Source organism: Oenanthe melanoleuca, chromosome 5, assembly GCF_029582105.1.
Source record: "Oenanthe melanoleuca isolate GR-GAL-2019-014 chromosome 5, OMel1.0, whole genome shotgun sequence".
In the NCBI taxonomy this organism is placed as follows: Eukaryota; Metazoa; Chordata; class Aves; order Passeriformes; family Muscicapidae; genus Oenanthe; species Oenanthe melanoleuca.
Window position 1 is genome coordinate 21,349,595 of NC_079339.1, and position 17,220 is coordinate 21,366,814.

The window sequence follows — 17,220 nt, forward strand, 5'->3', positions numbered from 1 at the left end:
AGCCTGCGGCGGGGCGGATCGCGCAGGGCCGGGAGGATCACGCAGGGCAGGGCCGGGCCGAGCCTGCGGCGGGGCGGATCGCGCAGGGCCGGGAGGATCACGCAGGGCAGGGCCGGGCCGAGCCTGCGGCGGGGCGGATCGCGCAGGGCGGGCGCTGCCGCGCGCGGCGCGTTGGGCGCGGTGCCGCTCCCGCCCCGCTCCCGCCTTCGTTGCCCGCGGTCCCGGCCGTGCAGTGCCACCGCCCACCGCCAGGGGGGCCGCGCGGGCGGCGGCGCCCGGCCGCTCTGGCACTGGCGCCTCGCTGGTGCTGACGACGCGGCCCGAGCGGGAGCGGCGGCCGGAGCGGCGGCGGCGGCGTCAGTGGCGGGTTCGGTGTTTCGGCGGCTCTGCCCCTTCCCCGCCGCGCCATGCCCACCGTGGAGGAGCTCTACCGTAACTACGGCATCCTGGCGGACGCCACGGAGACGGCGGGCCAGGTGCGGTGTGGCTGCGGCCTGCAAGGCCTCGCTAGGCCTCGGGCTTGCGTAGCGCCGCCGCGGGCAGTTCCGGGCCGAGGCGGGGTGGGCGGGCCGGAGTGCCGTCGGAGGCGCTGCTCGCCTCGCCGCACAGCCGGCGAGCCGCCGGGGCTGCGCTCGGGGTGGGTTCCTGAGCCCCGCGGCGGCGCGGGGCGGGTGGAAATGAGCAGCGCGCCCGCGGGTCTGCACGGAGCGCAGCAGCTCCCGTCGCTTTGGCGGCATCCGCGGCGTGTCGGCAGCTCTCCTTTAAATGTGGCGTCGCGGATATTAACCAGTTCTTAGCTGGAGTCAGGTTGTTTTTTGCAAGGGGGTGCCTGGCGAATTCAGACCTTGGAGTCTTTAACACCGCACTTGCAGACCTGGAGGACGTCTGGCAGGCTGTTTTGCTAAAAGGCTTGCTGAGGGAAGGTGAAATCTATTATGGTTTGAATGTTGCCCGCAGCCCTTTGGTGTTTTCTTCCTTGGGGCAGGAACGTAAGGTCAACCCCGAGGACTGAAAATCTTTTTCTGCAAAATCTTGACAAGATCTGTCATTTGTTTATACCGGTACTGAATTATTCAATAGGCTTATTGAATATTAGAATACTACTTAAAATATTATCAATGGAAAATATTGTGGTTAGTTACAAGTAGTTTTGGAATTGTATTAGTCCCTCATTTTCCCAAATGGCCCCCTGAAAGAGCAGAAGGTATTTTTTTTTCCTTTAGTTCATAATGTCAATAAGTAGGAAAATAATTTTCCCATATCTGTATCTAACCATGAATTTTAAACTAAACGACAACACTCCTATACAAAGTCACTTAGAAAGTTCTTTAAGAGAACCAATAATTTGGTCGTTGGCTGGGGGCAGGGGGAAGGTGTTGAAGTTTTTTTCATTGCAATTCAGGTTCGTTCAGTTTGTGTGTATGTTATGCCCTAGTGAAACGAAGCATCCTTGCAGACAGTCCAACAAAAGCATCACCTCAGAACCAAAAACAAAGTGCAAACAAAATGTAGGGAGCTACGGGGAGAGGTGCAGAGTAAAACATGCTGTTACCTTGCCACTTTGGAAATGCAGAGTTCGTCTCACTTTGATTCTTGTGAGTAGCTTTTGTGGAGGAAGGAATGGCCATCTTAGGTAAACTACAGCATTGTTAAGAAATGCAGCCTGTGACAGGGTAGGTGTGTAAGGACCTCTGAGGGTAAGTATAAATGGTGATTCCTGAAACACTCTCCCAGCTTTGTCCCCCTCCAGCTTTTGGGTTCCCAGAGCCAGAGTCTCTGTAACAAGCTTAGCTTTTGAGGTTATTCTTCAGTGAAATTTTATGATGCTTTATTGAACTGAACGTGCTTCTGGCATATAAAAGTTCTGTGCTAAAATGTTTCATGGTTTTGTTAACCTGTGGAAGGAGTTACCTCTTTGAATTTGTCATTTCATAATCTTGCTTGGTGGCTTAAATTTCTGCATTCTGAGAAGCCGTGAGTAATTGTTCCTTGCTTGTCAGTTTTATCCCACTTAGTGCTTTATTGTCTCTTAATTTTATGAACATGATCTCTTACTGCAAAAAGTCATGGTCACCCTGTCTCAAATTAAGAAACATTGAGCATGGGTATGGGGACTACCAGAAGTTATGACATCAAGAAATGTAGTTTAGAAGTCTTGAAAGTACTGAACTTGTAAAAGGGTGTTTCAGTTGAGAAGGGGGATCAGGTGTGAGGTGTCCAAAAGTGGAATGAAGGTGAGAAGTTGAAAAAACTATTAGGAAGCTGGTTGAAAATAAAGAAGACAAACATTTCTTCATAATGCATTGTGAGACTTGTCACAGGGCACTGTAGGGTACGAATAGGCTCAAGAACTAACCTAGAGAAGTTAATGGATGATTGGTCATTTAACAGTTATTAAACAAAGGTCTGGACACTGTCTCCAGGTTAGGACATTCCTTTGTTACAGATGGGAAGGGACTGGACAAAACAGAAGGATCACACTGCTTCTGTAGTTGCCTGTGGTTTTTCTAGAGCATTCCATGCTGCCAGGTACAGGTAAAACAAACTCCTGTCTGAACTGTATTTTGCCTACATGGTAGGAATAATTAGCACGCAGGAACACAAATGCAGGGAACACAGGCTACTCTGTTCCATTGCTGTGTGGATGCTTTTTCATGTGTAATAAGTTTTATGTTACATGTTCTACAACAGAACTTGGTCTTAACGTGCAGCTGAGAACGCATGTCTGTAATGATGTGTGTTTTTATTGCTAATTTGTGCTGGCTCATTCCTGCCTTTGCTGCTGAGTGCACTGCATTGGCCCAGCTACAGAGTGAACTGGGTGGTGATGTGGTTCAGCTGAAAGGCAGCTGATTCTTTCACTGCTTTTTTTTCATCCAGATCTGTATGCCACTCCAGACTCTGGCAACACAGAGCTATCAACAGGCTATAGGGAGTGCTTCAGAAGCATGGGCACTAAATTTTAAAATGCAGCATGCTTTAGAGGACATTAATGCAGTGTGCTGCTTTGTAAATTAGTATCTGTATTTGCTATGGGACAACTTTCATGTGGAGTAGTGGTGATAATATATGTGACTCTGGGAAATTTAATGTAAATAAAGCAAAGAAAGCGTCCTGTGCTGTCAGGGTTGCTTTTCAAAGTAGGATAAGATGTTTTAAGCATTCTTTTTCACAACCATGAGGAAAATTAAGCTTAGAAGGTCCTGATTTTCACTAGTATCCTAATAATGCTGACTTCTATTTCACAAACACACAGCTAACCACAACAAAGACTTCAAGTAATTTAAAGTTTCAGTCCTGCAGGCACAGAATCAGAATCACCTGTGTGATTCCAGTTGGAGCAGCTAGAGAATATTTTACTGTTGCTGGAGTGTTTTTTCCTATACTTGGAATATATATAAGAATTTGCTATCCACTGTCGTAGCACAGTTACTGGGAAAAGTAATCTCTACTTCAAAGACAATATATGATCATACAGCAGCTGGAGTAGTACACACTTGAACAGACAGGATCCAGAATAACAGTAAAGACACTAGAGACAAGTATTACCAAACTGGCATGGTTATATCAGTTTAAGAGAAAAATATATTTCTTTGTAACAAGTTTCTGTAATATAGTTAACTTAAATAGTTTAGGAGAACAGAAGATAAAAGTCTTTCCTTGTCTTGAGAATAACCCAGGATTTTTCCATTTATGTATTCTGGTTTTGTTATTTCAGCATAAGGATGCCTACCAGGTGATCTTGGATGGTGTGAAAGGAGGTGCAAAGGAGAAGAGACTTGCAGCTCAGTTTATTCCTAAGTTCTTCAAGCATTTTCCTGAGCTAGCTGACTCAGCTATCAATGCCCAGCTGGACCTCTGTGAGGATGAAGATGTTTCTGTAAGAATAAAAACCTTGTAGCAAGCTGATACTTTGAGTTTATACTTTGCTATTGTTTCCTCTTTTTGTTTAATGGGCTGTGTCTTTTAGGAGGAGAGGGTTGGTCTTTGGAAAACAAAAATTTAATTGTATTCTTGCATTTAATTAATTGTGCTTGGGAAGATGCATCAGTTTTCATTTATCTTTTTTAGCTTCCACCACTGATCAAAGGAATAGCTCTGTAGAAACTTACAGTTTATTTGAATAGCATTTACATATTTTCCTATCAAAAGGCACTTTGTGGTAATTGATTCTGATAAATACTGCTGGGAGACAGAATCCTGTTTGCACCTGAGAACCACAGGGATGTGATTCTGTCTGTTATGCTTCTTGAGGTGCTTCATGCTGCTTCTGTGGTGCTGGTAGAACCTGTACCTTTGAAGCATCTCTGTTTATCAGGTCTTAAGGGATTTGGACAGATCATTCAAGGATTTTTTTCAGTGCTGGAAGCAACCCCTAGAGTTTATCCCTGACATATTCACAACTGTAGAATTGTCCTTCCTCTTAGCAAATATAACTCCTTAATAACACACATTCCAGCCTTTATTTTGTTGATCATATGAATGATTTTGTGAACAGAAGTGCTGGTTCAATTTGATTTTTCTCCAGTCCTGCCTAGATCTAAGAAAAATATATTCTTTTCTTCATAAATATGTCAAAATAGGGGGATTTGAGGTGTTATGTAATTCCTGAAATTTTAAACAGTTTTTAATTTCTACGTCACTGACAATTTCAACAGATCCGGCGGCAAGCAATCAAGGAATTGCCTCAGTTTGCCACTGGAGATAATCTTCCTCGGGTAGCAGACATACTGACCCAGCTTCTGCAGTCAGGTAGGAGACACATCCTGGCTGATCTCATGGCACACCTAAATATGTATACAATTTTGGTTCTGTAAAACATTTTCCATTGATTCATAATTTTCTCCTGTTTTATATTTATATGCTGTACAGTTAGGCTGCTGGTTCTGCTGAAAGGTCACTCATTATTCTAATCTAAACGGAAAATCTTTCTTTTAAATAAAACAGTTTTTTTTATTTGAGTTCTCTGAAAGCATAGACTGCAGCAAATTGCTTCCTGAAAAAGAGTTACTGAATTTCTGATCAAGTTTCTAGAACCTGAAAAAGCCTAAGGGCATTTTGCTCCATACAGTTGCATTTTTGGTGCAAAATAAATACTTTGGGGGTAAATTCAGAATTTAATGTGGTTTTAATCTCAGTAAGTTATAAAGTGCTAAATATTAGGTGTTCAAACTTCCATTAAAACTTCATGGTTAAGACTCTGGTCTTCTCAGAAGATAGGTTTTGATTTGGGTTTTTTGAGATTTACACGTTTCTCCATTTAGTTTAAGAAAGAAATAGTTCCTGCCACATACAATTACTGTAGATTAATTAAGAGTTTGAAAAAAAAAACCTATGTATTTTACATCAATAAGTGAAAGTTAGCTTATTTATTAAAATAACTAAATATATAGATTAATAGCTTCCCTTCAAGTTTTCTGTCCTATCAAGTTTTAAGGTTTAGTTTTGGCAGGGGGACTAAAGTGACAAATAGCTTTTTTTTTTTTTTTGCTTCCATAATCATGGCTTTGAACTTCCTCAGTCTAATAGTTTTTAAAAATACAGATTATGTTGTTTATAGCTAAATGCTGAGAACAGAACACTTCTTGTGTAGTATTAGCAATCTTTGTTTTTCTACTCTTACCTTTCCATTTCACGTATATGTATATTAATTTTTTTCCCTTTCCAGATGATTCTGCAGAATTCAATTTGGTGAACAATGCCTTGCTCAGTATATTTAAGATGGATGCTAAAGGTAAAGGACACGTTTTTCTATACATAGCTTTTATTAATACTTCTCAATCTGTAGTAGGTTGAGAACAAGACTTAATTTTGTGTCGTCTTAGTACAGTGCAAAAGTGAGACACACACTAATTGTTAGGTTTTGCAAACAGTACTGAACTTAATAATTGTGGATCTGAATTATGCAGACTGATAAAAGAATGTGGATTTTTATGTCAAGATACATTAAAATTACCATTTTTTAAGCAGCTTAAAGCAGTTATTTTAAAATGCGTCGTAGAATCTTAAGAGGAAACAACTTCTTTCTGCATAAAAAGTCCAGGCAGGTTTTTATGGTTCAGGCTACCTAACTTATAAAATAATTTGTGTTACCTGATTTATTCTCCATTCAGGGACTTTGGGAGGCTTATTCAGTCAAATTCTTCAGGGAGAGGATATTGTGAGAGAGAGAGCCATTAAGTTCCTTTCTACAAAACTGAAAACCTTACCAGAGGAAGTGATGACAAAGGAGGTGGAAGAGTTCATATTGACTGAATCAAAGAAGGTGAGTGTCTATACTCAGTTCAAACTCGAGCATTGTTCAACCTTCCCTTATCACTGGTGTTGCTCTGGAGATCTGTTTGAGCATTGTACAAACAGATCTTATACTTACCTATCTGATACACCCTAAAGTTTGCAGCATTTTTTGTGGTAATGTTAAAATCATGGCTCTTCTAATTTTTCAAGAGTGGCTTTGATTAGAATTGGGCCCAATCATTCACATTAGAAAAGGTTTATTAAATTTAAGAGATAGATCAGCTCAGTGAATCATGCTCAGCTGAATTCTGATCAGACTTCTTGGTTCTTTTTCCAGTTGGCTGTTGAAAACCTCTAACGAAGGAAAGTTTCTATACTCTGGGCAACCAGCTTCAGTGTTCAGTTGTCCTCAACAGATTTTTTTTTTCCCTCTATCCGGTTGAAACCTCCCATTTTAGTTTCGTGTCCTTGTTTCAGCCTATGTCCACCTCATCAAAGAACCTGGCTGCTCTGGGTGGTGTCCTGCTCTGAGGTGTTGGAAGATCAGTTACTTTGCCACACCCAGATATAGCTTTCTTCCTTTAGGCTGGAAAAGCCTGATTGCTTTAGCTCTCCTGACAGCTCATGTGCTGTAGATACAGATCACCTTGTTGATTTGCCTTCCTAAAGCTTATTAAGCACTTCCTCATACAGGAGAGCCCAACAGTAGGTGCAGTATTCCACATTTGGTCAGATGAGGGCCCAGCCAAGGGCCTGTCAGTCCTCTGTCCCTTTGTTTCCCTTAGTTTGTACTCTTGTCCTTAGCCCAGAACACCGCTTATCAGCCAAGGAATGGTGGTGTCACATGTGTTTAGCCTGCTGTCCCCCAGAACCCTCAGTCTTCTCAGCAGAGCAGTTCCCCAGCCAGCAGTTCCCCTACGTATACTGATGCAGGGAAGCTGGTTCATCCCAGGTGCAGGACTTGGCAGTCTTTGTGAAATCTTACGAGATTTCCATGCATTCCCTTAGCTGAGAAAGATGCAAAAACTTTTAAAACAACCAGTAATGAGCAGATACTTGTTTAACATTTATTCTGCCTGAAACATTTGATTTTTGTTAGATAGGAGTTTGTTCTTAAGTTTAGAGTTAAAAAAACCTGTTTCCTTTGCACAACTTGATGACAGTTGCATTAATTTGTAGGTGCTTTCAATTATACTGAATGTTTTCCTGTGTTACTTCAAACTTGTGTCTTTAAATAACTGAATGCTAAATTTAAATGCTAAATATTTGCATATTTTAACTTTTCAAATCCAGTACGTTTGATGTGGAGGTTTGCAAATTACCGCCACAGAAATATGTTTTCTGTTTTTCTGTTAAGGTTCTGGAAGATGTGACAGGCGAGGAATTTGTTCTGTTCATGAAAATATTGTCTGGATTAAAAAGCTTACAGACAGTCAGTGGGAGGCAACAACTGGTGGAGCTGGTAGCAGAACAGGCTGACCTGGAACAAACATTCAATCCATCAGATACGGACTGTGTGGACAGACTTCTGCAGTGCACTCGGCAGGCAGTGCCATTGTTCTCAGTAAGTATTTGTTTGCTTTGCATGAGGAGTATTGAGGAAAGTTAATGGCTGGAGCTTGGTTTTGGTGTTCTCAATTATTATGTTTGAAAGACCACAAATTAGTACTTCTCCACCTTTTTCTTCTAACGTATCCAAATGTTGGAAAACATCCTTAAAGCCTCCAAATGCAAAGATACCTTGCGTTTTTCTCTTCTTTTCTCAAATTTGAGATGTTACAGTGAATTATTACAAAATTCTCACATTATTTTGTATTAATTTGATTATTTCAAGTTTAGTGCCAGGCAATTGCAGCACTTAAAGGCCTATTCTCGGGTTGCAAGCAGTCTTTTCAGCTGCTGTTGTGGACATCTTCTGAATTTAGGCTACTTGCAAGGAGGTTTGTGTCTTAGGAATAAGAGGGAAGGTTAATAAAGCTTTAAGGTACAGCTGTGAGGCAGGCATTTATAAGGGTGGAGTAACATGAATAATGTGTGATGGTTTGTTTGTGTTTTGTTTTGGTTTTTTTTTTTTTTTTTTTTTTTTTCAGAAAAATGTTCATTCCACAAAATTTGTTACTTATTTCTGTGAGCATGTTCTGCCAAACCTCAGCTCTTTGACTACTCTAGTGGAGGGTCTTGATATCCAGTTAGAGGTAAGCAAAAGTTAAAACATCTTCCAAATTGTGAAAAATAACTACCCTAGATAAAGACAGCTGTTTTAAAAACCACAAGCTCTTTGCTCAAGTCGTTTTCATTTCTTGGCTCGTAGGAAAAGTAGCTGCACTAGAACAAACATTTGCTCTATTGAGGCATGACTGAGCATTGCCTTTTAAAGCATGTGTTGTCTGTCCCAAGCTTTTGAAGCAAGATAGAATAAGTAGACCAGTGTAATCATTTTTATATTACTCTCAATTTTTTTAAGCACGTAGCATTTACTGAAATGATAGTTGCATAGTTTGTGCTAATTTAGCCTCCTAAGGGAGTGGCTTAATGTCTGTCATTTTGTTTACATTAATCAGTGCTACAGCTCCAGTTAGATCTCTGAAGCTCTCACTTGAAGGTGAGCTGTGCTGCAGATGTGGGAGATGAAGTTTTGTTTACTTGTTGACTAAGGCTTGTTGGAATTAGACACACAAACCTGTGTTTCTTTTTACAGACAGGAAAAACAAATTAGGCATGTTCTACCTTGTTTTCCTTCCTGCTCTTTGAGAGGGGTTTAGTTGTAATGGCTGGCCTCAACAGTGCCAGCTGTAGTGATGTGGTAATTGATTTTAGGTTGAATATTAAGCTTGTGTACTATCAGTTAACACACAAAAACCTGGCTATTTTTATGTGTAGGTTTTGAAGCTTCTTGCTGAAATGAGTTCATTTTGTGGTGATATGGAAAAGCTTGAATCAAATTTGAAGAAGCTGTTTGATAAATTACTGGTAAGATGAATTCAATTTTTATTCATGTAAAACACTAAGAAATTAAGTTTTCATCAAAACAAGTTATTTTTATGTATTAATCTCTTTATCCTTTTTCTGAAGTGGCTATTTCAGAGACAGTAATGTCCACTAGATAGAAAGTTGAACATAATTTTGCAATTTAAAGCTTCTGTAGATAGAGAACTCTTACCTGAATAATGTTCTTAATCCAGTAAACACAAGTGTGTTTCTTCTGTTTAAATTTCATTGTCATCAGAGACTCATGTTGATCTCATTAAGTGCTGTACAATTCTAAGCAAATCCAGCACTATTTCAGAAGCATTGGTGCAGTAAATTGTTACTTCCTGTGGTAGTAGTGCCACCTCTGAATTGAGTCACAGAAGTGTAGGCAAACCACCTGCACCACTACTTTATTCAGTGGTTCATCCATTAGTATAGAGATGGTGGAGACTTCTCAAATTGTCAGCACTGATAAACCATCCGATTCAAACACTGTGAAAGAGCAGTCATTAAATGTCTCATGCATGTTTTTCCTTTCTGTTCTTCAGGAGTATATGCCCCTTCCTCCAGAGGAAGCAGAAAATGGGGAAAATGCTGGCAATGAAGAGCCCAAGTTGCAATTCAGTTATGTGGAGTGTTTATTGTATAGCTTCCATCAGCTGGGTCGCAAACTTCCAGACTTCCTCACAGCCAAGCTGAATGCAGAGAAATTGAAAGACTTCAAAATCAGGTAATGATTTAGAGGTAGTGTTATTATGTTAATGTTCTGTTACAAGGTGTTTGTCAAAAGGTATTAGTGGAGTACCCCAGGGCTCAGTACTGGGGCCTGTCCTGTTCACCATCTTTATCAACGATTTGAATGAGGAGATTGGCTGCATCCTCAGTAAGTTTGCAGGCAGCACAAAGTTGTGTGGGAGTGTTGATCAGCTGAAATGTAGGAAGGCTATGCAGAGAGTTTTGGACAGGCTGAGTCAATGAGGTGAGAAAAACTGCATGAGACTTAGTAAGGAGGAGTGCTGGGTCCTGCAGTTGGGTCACAACAACCCCATATAGCACTGCAGCCTTGGGCCAGAGTGGCTTGAGAGCTGATCAGCAGAAATGGGTTAGGGGTGCTGGTTGACAGCCAGCTGGGTATGAAGCAGCAGTGTACCCAGGTGGCCAAGAAGGCCAATGGCATCCAGGCCTGTCACAAGAATAATGTGGCCTGCAGGACCAGGACAGTGATTGTCCCCCTGTATTCGGCACTGGTGATGCCTCACTTCGAATGTTAGGACCAGTTTTGTGATCATCCCTTCTAAAAGGACACTGAGGGGCTGGAGTGTGTCCAGAGAAGGGCAGTAGAGCTGAGGAGGGGTCTGGAGCACAAGTCTGATGAGGAGTGGCTGAGGGAGTAGGGGCTGTTTAGTCTGGAAGAAAGGAAGGTGGGGGGAACCTCATCGCCCTCTATAACTGCCTGACTGGAGGTTGTAGTGAGATGGGGGTCAGTCTCTTCTGCCATGTCTCAACTGAAAGGACAAGGGAATGGCCTTATGTTGCACCAGGAAAGGGTCAGATTAGATACTAGAGAAAAAAGTTTTACTGATAGAGTGGTTGGGTACTGGAATAAGTTGCCCAGGGAGGTAGTGGAATCACTGTCTCAGGAAGTGTTCAAGAGGCATCTGGATGTGGCACTTGGGGTGTGGTTTAGGTGTAACAGTTGGACTAACTGATACTGTAGGTCTCTTCTAACCTTTATAATTCTCTGACTCTACAAAAAAGTGAATTATTATCTGGACACTAAAGAAGCACAAATCAGATTGATGGAAGACTTATTTTGAGCATTTTTCCTGAAGGGGAAGAAACAAGGTTACAGCTTCCCTTTGCTTGTGCTTTTATTTCTATAGGACTATGTAAATTTTACTAAGGGTTTGCTTTTAACTGTTTTAGGCTACAATATTTTGCTCGAGGGTTGCAGGTGTATATTCGACAGCTTCGTCTGGCACTTCAAGGAAAAACAGGAGAAGCTTTGAAAACAGAGGAGGTAAGAATTGTTCGGAAATTCTGATTTTTCTAACTGAACCTACTGAAAGAACCATTGGCACATATTAATAGGCTGCAGTAAGTTTTAAGTATGCAAATAGATTAAGGGAATAATAGTGTTAACATTAGTGAAAGTGCATGTTATCTTATGCTACATTTTGCAAGTGAAGATAATCTAGATTCGACTGTTAGCTGCTCTCTGCAGCCACATGTATTTGGTTTAATTGTGCTCTGTGCTTTATTTTGAAGGGGAATGGAAATTTTCATATGTTGAGCAAAAAAAATCCCAGTGGGAACTACACTGGAACATTAAAAGCAACTAGTTAGTATGAAACTACAAGAGCCTTAAAAGCAGCTGTGATAAAAACTTGAAAGTATACCTTTCACTATCATTGTTACTATACCAATTCTCTAGGAAGAGCAGTCAGTTTAATGTTACAACTTCATCAAATGAGATTGGTATAAAGCTACTAGATGTTCAGTAGTGTCTATTTTTTTTAACAGAACAAGATTAAAGTGGTTGCCTTGAAAATAACCAATAACATTAATGTTTTAATCAAGGTAAGTCCTCACATTATGCACTAAATTCTCACAGCAGAGTAACCTCTGCAGAAGAAAGGAATAGATTTAAACCAAGTTGTATTCTGTTATTAGTTGATGTTGTATTAGTTGATGGTAGCTACCTCAGAGTTGGTGCTGCTTTACTTTTTCTGAAGAGTGGTGGATCTTGCTGATCCTGCAAGCAGCTTAGCTTTTGCTGCTACTGCTCTTGGGATAGGGTGTGGACACACTTTCTTGGAGCACTGGTTGTCCCCAGGGAAAGACCACATTGCTTCTTTAGGGGTCTCTGGATTTTCTTACCATTTCCCTTTACTGCCGTGTTGGTGAGGAGTACGGAAGAGTTCAGAGAGGTGCAAGGAGATGTAAAAGAGGGAGGAGGCAAAGCAAAGCTCTGTACAGAACCTAGAAGAGGTGGGCTGCAAGAAAGAGACTTTCATCTGCAGCTCATAAAACCATTCTGATTTCTTTTAACCCCCTTTTACTCTTTCTTCACTCTCACTCACCACAAAAAACCAAAAACTTGGCCCACCATCTTGAGAAGCCTGTCTTGTACCATCATAGGGATATCAGATGTCTTCCTGCAGGAGCCACTGTAGTTCACTGTAAGGTGCTTGATGTGCACAGGCAAGGAGACAAAGCCTGTGCTTTCTCTGTAAATGGACCATTCCTTGAAACATTCAAGGCTGGATTAGATTGGGGTCTGAGCAACATGATCTAGTGGAAGATCTCCTTGCTCATTGCAGGGTCATTGAAGTAGACAGTATTTAAACATCCCTTCCAACCCAAACTAGTCTGTGATTCTGTATTTGGTCTCAGTATAAGACGCTATTTTGCTAAGATAAATCCTACTTGAATTTCCTAGTAAAGGCAGCTTGATAAGGCAGTAAGCTACTCCCTTCTCTCTCTGCCATAGGATTAAAGGATTTAAAATTATTGGAAAGTAGTGGTTATTCTAAAGTCTCAGTAAGTAGCTAAAATTTTGAAGTGCAATCAACATGAATTTAATTGTAGAATAAACTGTCCATTTCTGCCTCCATAGGATCTCTTCCACATTCCTCCTTCTTACAAAAGTACAGTTACATTGTCCTGGAAGCCAGTACAGAAGGCAGATGCAAGGTAAGAGTTCTTCATATAATAAAAACAAACAGTAGGGTTAATTTTGTAAACAGAAAAAATTAACCTCCCAAGCTGTATCTGTATAATGCATATGAGCTAAAAGTTTCACATCAAAAGTAACACCCATCCTGTGGCTGTAGAGAGAGAGATTCTCTTAGTCTTGCTTTAGGGATACTAAAGACTGAATCAACTGGAAGATCTTCTGAAATACTATTATTCAGGGCATTGTCATTGGCTGCTGCTGACTTCCAGTGATTAATTTTTGTGGCTGAACTTCTATTACTGTACTTGTCACCACAGGGGTGTAATGATATATGTTTTTGTTTTCTTCTGTCAGTCAAAAAAGAGCAAGTGAAGATACAACCTCAAGTTCACCCCCAAAGAAACCTTCAGCAGGACCAAAAAGGGATGCCAGGCAAATATATAATCCTCCCAGTGGAAAATACAGCAGTAACCTGGGTAGTTTTTCTTACGGTAAGTTAGGCAGCTTGGAAAAACTGTGTCTAATGACAGTTGTGTCTTGGGGTGGGGTGAATAGGTAGCACATTCATGGAAAATCAGATTGTACTGTCATGAATTTTTGTTTGTGGTGGTCTCTTCCTAGCTGTTAAAATGTTGCAGTGTTTGCATGTTACCAGCCTATGACTTAGGTCATTTGCAAGTTAGTTTTAGCAGTGGTTTAATGCCTAGAGTTAGTAGTTGAACTGTTTTCTCTGATACACAGTGCACCAATTTCCCATTGAACAGGCCAGTTGCAGAAAGTGGCAGAGCTGGGTCACCTCCTGTCATACGACTGGACCTGTGCTGCATTCCTATTACAGCCACTGCTGATGTTGCAGACCTGATCCAGAAGTTCTGGGAATTGCCAGGTTCACTGTGCATGCACACAGTTATATCCTCATGCTCCCAGTCACACTGAATCTGCCCTTCTGCGAGTCATATTTTTGGGTGAAGCGCAAGACTGGATGGATGGCAACAGTCCATCCCTGTGTGCCTGTAAGCACTTACCTCTGGCAAGTAGTCTGCTATGACAAATTGTCACCCACACCCATGAGTTGAAAAACTAATATAAAGCATTGGCAGATACATAAAGCAAAGAGAAGATATAACACCATCTGCAAATTCTAGATTTCAGGTGACACACCTGCGTCTTTTAAGATAAGATTGTAATCCTGCAGGTCTAAAGATTGAGAAGCTTTCAACCAGGAATGTTTTATTACTTGCTGCTGCTTCTTCTTAGTGAGATGCTTCAGCCTCATCAGTCAGCTTCTGATTTCTGTAGCATTTAAAACCAGTGTGCAGTTCTCTCTGTAGATTAATATAAATTGTATTTTAAGACTGCACATGAAGAGAAATCATGAAAGGAAAATTGAGAGTTTGGTACATTATCAAACAAATCCAAAGAAACTGTATAAACTATTAGGGTTGGTGTTGTTGGGGTTTTTTTTTGCTGTGATTGGATTTGTTCTTAACAAAGAGGAACACTTTTTACAGTATACAAATAGTCTGTGTGGTATCCATCTCTAGCTAGGATTTGTAATTGAATGATGATATCAGCCCCAGAAAAAAAGAATAATATACTGGTGATAACATTAAGGATAGGAGAGGAAAGATAGACAAAGTTCTGGTTTTCCATCATTTTATAAAATCATTAGTAGCAAGTCAGACTGACACCTCAAGACTGTGTTATTTAACAGGAGGAAGAGCTAGGCAGCCAGTTTTCAATTCTGTGGTGATGCACTGGCCTAAATATAGTCCTAATTTACAGGGACAGTTATGTATCACATTATTAGTATGCAGAAAGACTGCACTTAATTTAGATGGGCTTTTTCTCCTGACCTCCTTTTAAGATTAAATGGGGTCCATTTTCCATCAGAAAATAACTCAGCAATCTCATGGTCTATAAGCAGGCATAGCCTGAGAGACTGAAGTTACCCTTCAGTACCTTCAGATCCTGCTATTCAGTTTGGATATGTATATAGGATAAAATGTACCTGAAAAGTTTTGACTCTTATTTCAGAGCAAAGAGGTGGTTTCCGGGGTGGACGAGGAAGAGGCTGGGGAGGACGTGGCAATCGCAGCCGAGGAAGAATCTACTGAGAAGACTGCTAAATCTTCCATGCCCCTGAAGGGCTAAAGTGAAAGTGCTACTCAGCAAGTTTGCTTGGAGCATTGTTTTCTTCAAGGACTGCCTTCCATTGAGACTGACTTAAATGTTCTTTATACCTTTGTATGTATGATCTACTTTTCTAACGGACTATAACTTGTCCATAGTGAAACTACAACTGTATTTTTGGATGCTTACAGTCAGCAGTTCTGGGTTCCTTTAAAGTGTCTTCAGGATTCAAAATTGGAAAAGAGCATAGATGTTTCATCAAAAGCTGCATCTTGACAATTTGTATATTAACCTAAAAGTCAGCTACTGAATAACTGAAACTATATAATTGAGTTTATGTATTAAGTAATGGACAGGAAAGGCATGACAACAAAGATATGTGTTAGATAAGCTTAGCAGCTGAAGTTATCCTTTCCTCATCTGTAACCATATTTTGCAATATGTGGAGAAGAGTACCATTGTTAAATTTGCTTTGATTTCCTTTCTTTAATGGAAATGCTGTTTTTTTTAAAGTTTGCAACATGGCTGGAAATCTGTTCTGCTTGTAGCATGATGCAATCTTCTTACTTAGAGATGTGGAGAACGTGGCATTTTTTGGTTTGCACATCTTACTCTTCTCCGTGCATTGTAATACAAAAGTGATGTTTTGAAGATTAATTTTTAATGTTTAATATGAATATGTGCATATAGTTATGCCGTGAAATCTCAGTTAATGAATAGCATAAAAACCAAAACAATAAATGACGAATTATTTCAGGAATGGGTAAAGACTGATGCAGTGATTAAGCTTCATAGGCTGGAGCTGGACCATATGAGTTTCTGGCTCTTTTCTGTTTTATGCAGATTTCTGGATTAGTTGGCACTTGAGGGTGGGTTGGTTGGTTGGTTGGTTGGTTTTTCTTGTTTTGTGATTTTTGTGTGTGTGTGTTTTGGTTCTTTTTTTTAACCAATAGTTGCATTTAAAAATATATAAATAAAATTGTATTTTGGGTAACATTGAAAAATTCCAGCTATGTAGTTCGATTCAGGTGGAAAAGTAATAATTCCATGCTATTTTTTTCCCATAGCAACTTGAGATTTTTAGTTACTGGTGTACACCCAGAAAATACAATGTAAGAGCACAATGCTTTTTTTTTTTTTATTCTCACCACTCAAAATTTTAACTTCTCAGGTCATTCAACATTGTAAAGGAATTAGTATATAGTAAAAAGAAGTCACAACAGGAAAAGAATTTTAATTAAGTGTTCCAGAGCATGTTAATGTAAAATACCTTAGGCTTTAGAAGAGTGAATAATACTTCTTATCCTCTTTTTTTTTTTTTTTTTGCTCAGTGATATCCAGAGAAGATGATGTCTCCCCACCCTAGTTCCATTTGTATTTGCTTGTGAATCTGATTCAGGTGTTTTGATTAACACTCTTTGATATTTATCACTACAATCAGAAAGCCAGAATACCAAAATTATGTCAAAGTTAGAGATATTGTTGATGATGCTAAATTCAAATTTAATTCTGTTTTTGCTTAACTCTGGAACAGTAGGTAGGAAACTTTGGACATTCCAGAATATAGGAGCTGACTTTGTATTTCTCATTACATGCCAGCCGCTAAACTCTGATTTGGCATTAAAACCATGAAAATTGGCTAAAAGCTTTGAAGGAGAAATTTGAGAGGTCAAAATGTCACTCTAAGAATAGGCACTAAATATGTAATGGGCTTCTATTGGGAGAAACAAAAAGGAAAAATAAAAGACATTTTGCACTTGCAGCTATTATTGGTATTTTGAGGAGATTTAATAATGTAATCCCAAAGCCTAAACATAGCTTGTATTTAGACTAGTAACTAGGTACTAGCAGCTTCTTTTCTCACTGAATTTTGAGTGAGTTTTGTGTGACTCCTGTATTTCAGAGGTGATGTGCAAAGTTCTTGTGGCCTCAGAAGTAGATTCTTTTTTCCCAGTTTCCTATCTAATTTTAACACAGTGAGTTCTTGTGGAAACACCTGTTTGCCATCTTGTTGATTTGTAAATGTTCCCTTACAGCTTTGGAATAAATTCATTTTGTAATTTTGTTTGGCTCATTGCTTCACAGTTACTCTGCAGCATTATGTCACCTTAGTAAAAGAGGTTCTGTGCTACCTTTTTGTTGTAGTTGAGTTACTCCTTAGATTGCTGTAGATGCAGAAAGCTGTTTGTCACTAAGGAATA

General features: G+C 40.1%; 1 protein-coding gene across 1 annotated transcript; it reads left to right on the forward strand.

Moving 5' to 3' along the window:
* The first annotated feature begins 252 nt into the window (after positions 1 to 252).
* On the forward strand, positions 253 to 17,083 carry API5 (apoptosis inhibitor 5). The gene is made up of 14 exons (XM_056494101.1): positions 253 to 476; positions 3,719 to 3,880; positions 4,659 to 4,752; positions 5,669 to 5,734; positions 6,114 to 6,265; positions 7,595 to 7,801; positions 8,328 to 8,432; positions 9,118 to 9,207; positions 9,756 to 9,937; positions 11,134 to 11,227; positions 11,731 to 11,787; positions 12,827 to 12,903; positions 13,241 to 13,377; positions 14,924 to 17,083. The coding sequence occupies exons 1-14, from the start codon at positions 408 to 410 to the stop codon at positions 15,001 to 15,003; spliced, it is 1,572 nt and encodes a 523-aa protein (XP_056350076.1). The 5' UTR covers positions 253 to 407; the 3' UTR covers positions 15,004 to 17,083.
* Positions 17,084 to 17,220: the final 137 nt, after the last annotated feature.

Coding starts and splice junctions, on each gene's coding strand:
- API5 (XM_056494101.1), top strand. CDS start 408: ATGCCCACCGTGGAGGAGCTCTACCGTAACTACGGCATCCTGGCGGAC. Junction 6,266..7,594: donor TATTGACTGAATCAAAGAAG/GTGAGTGTCTAT, acceptor TTTTCTGTTAAG/GTTCTGGAAGATGTGACAGG. Junction 9,938..11,133: donor TTGAAAGACTTCAAAATCAG/GTAATGATTTAG, acceptor TAACTGTTTTAG/GCTACAATATTTTGCTCGAG.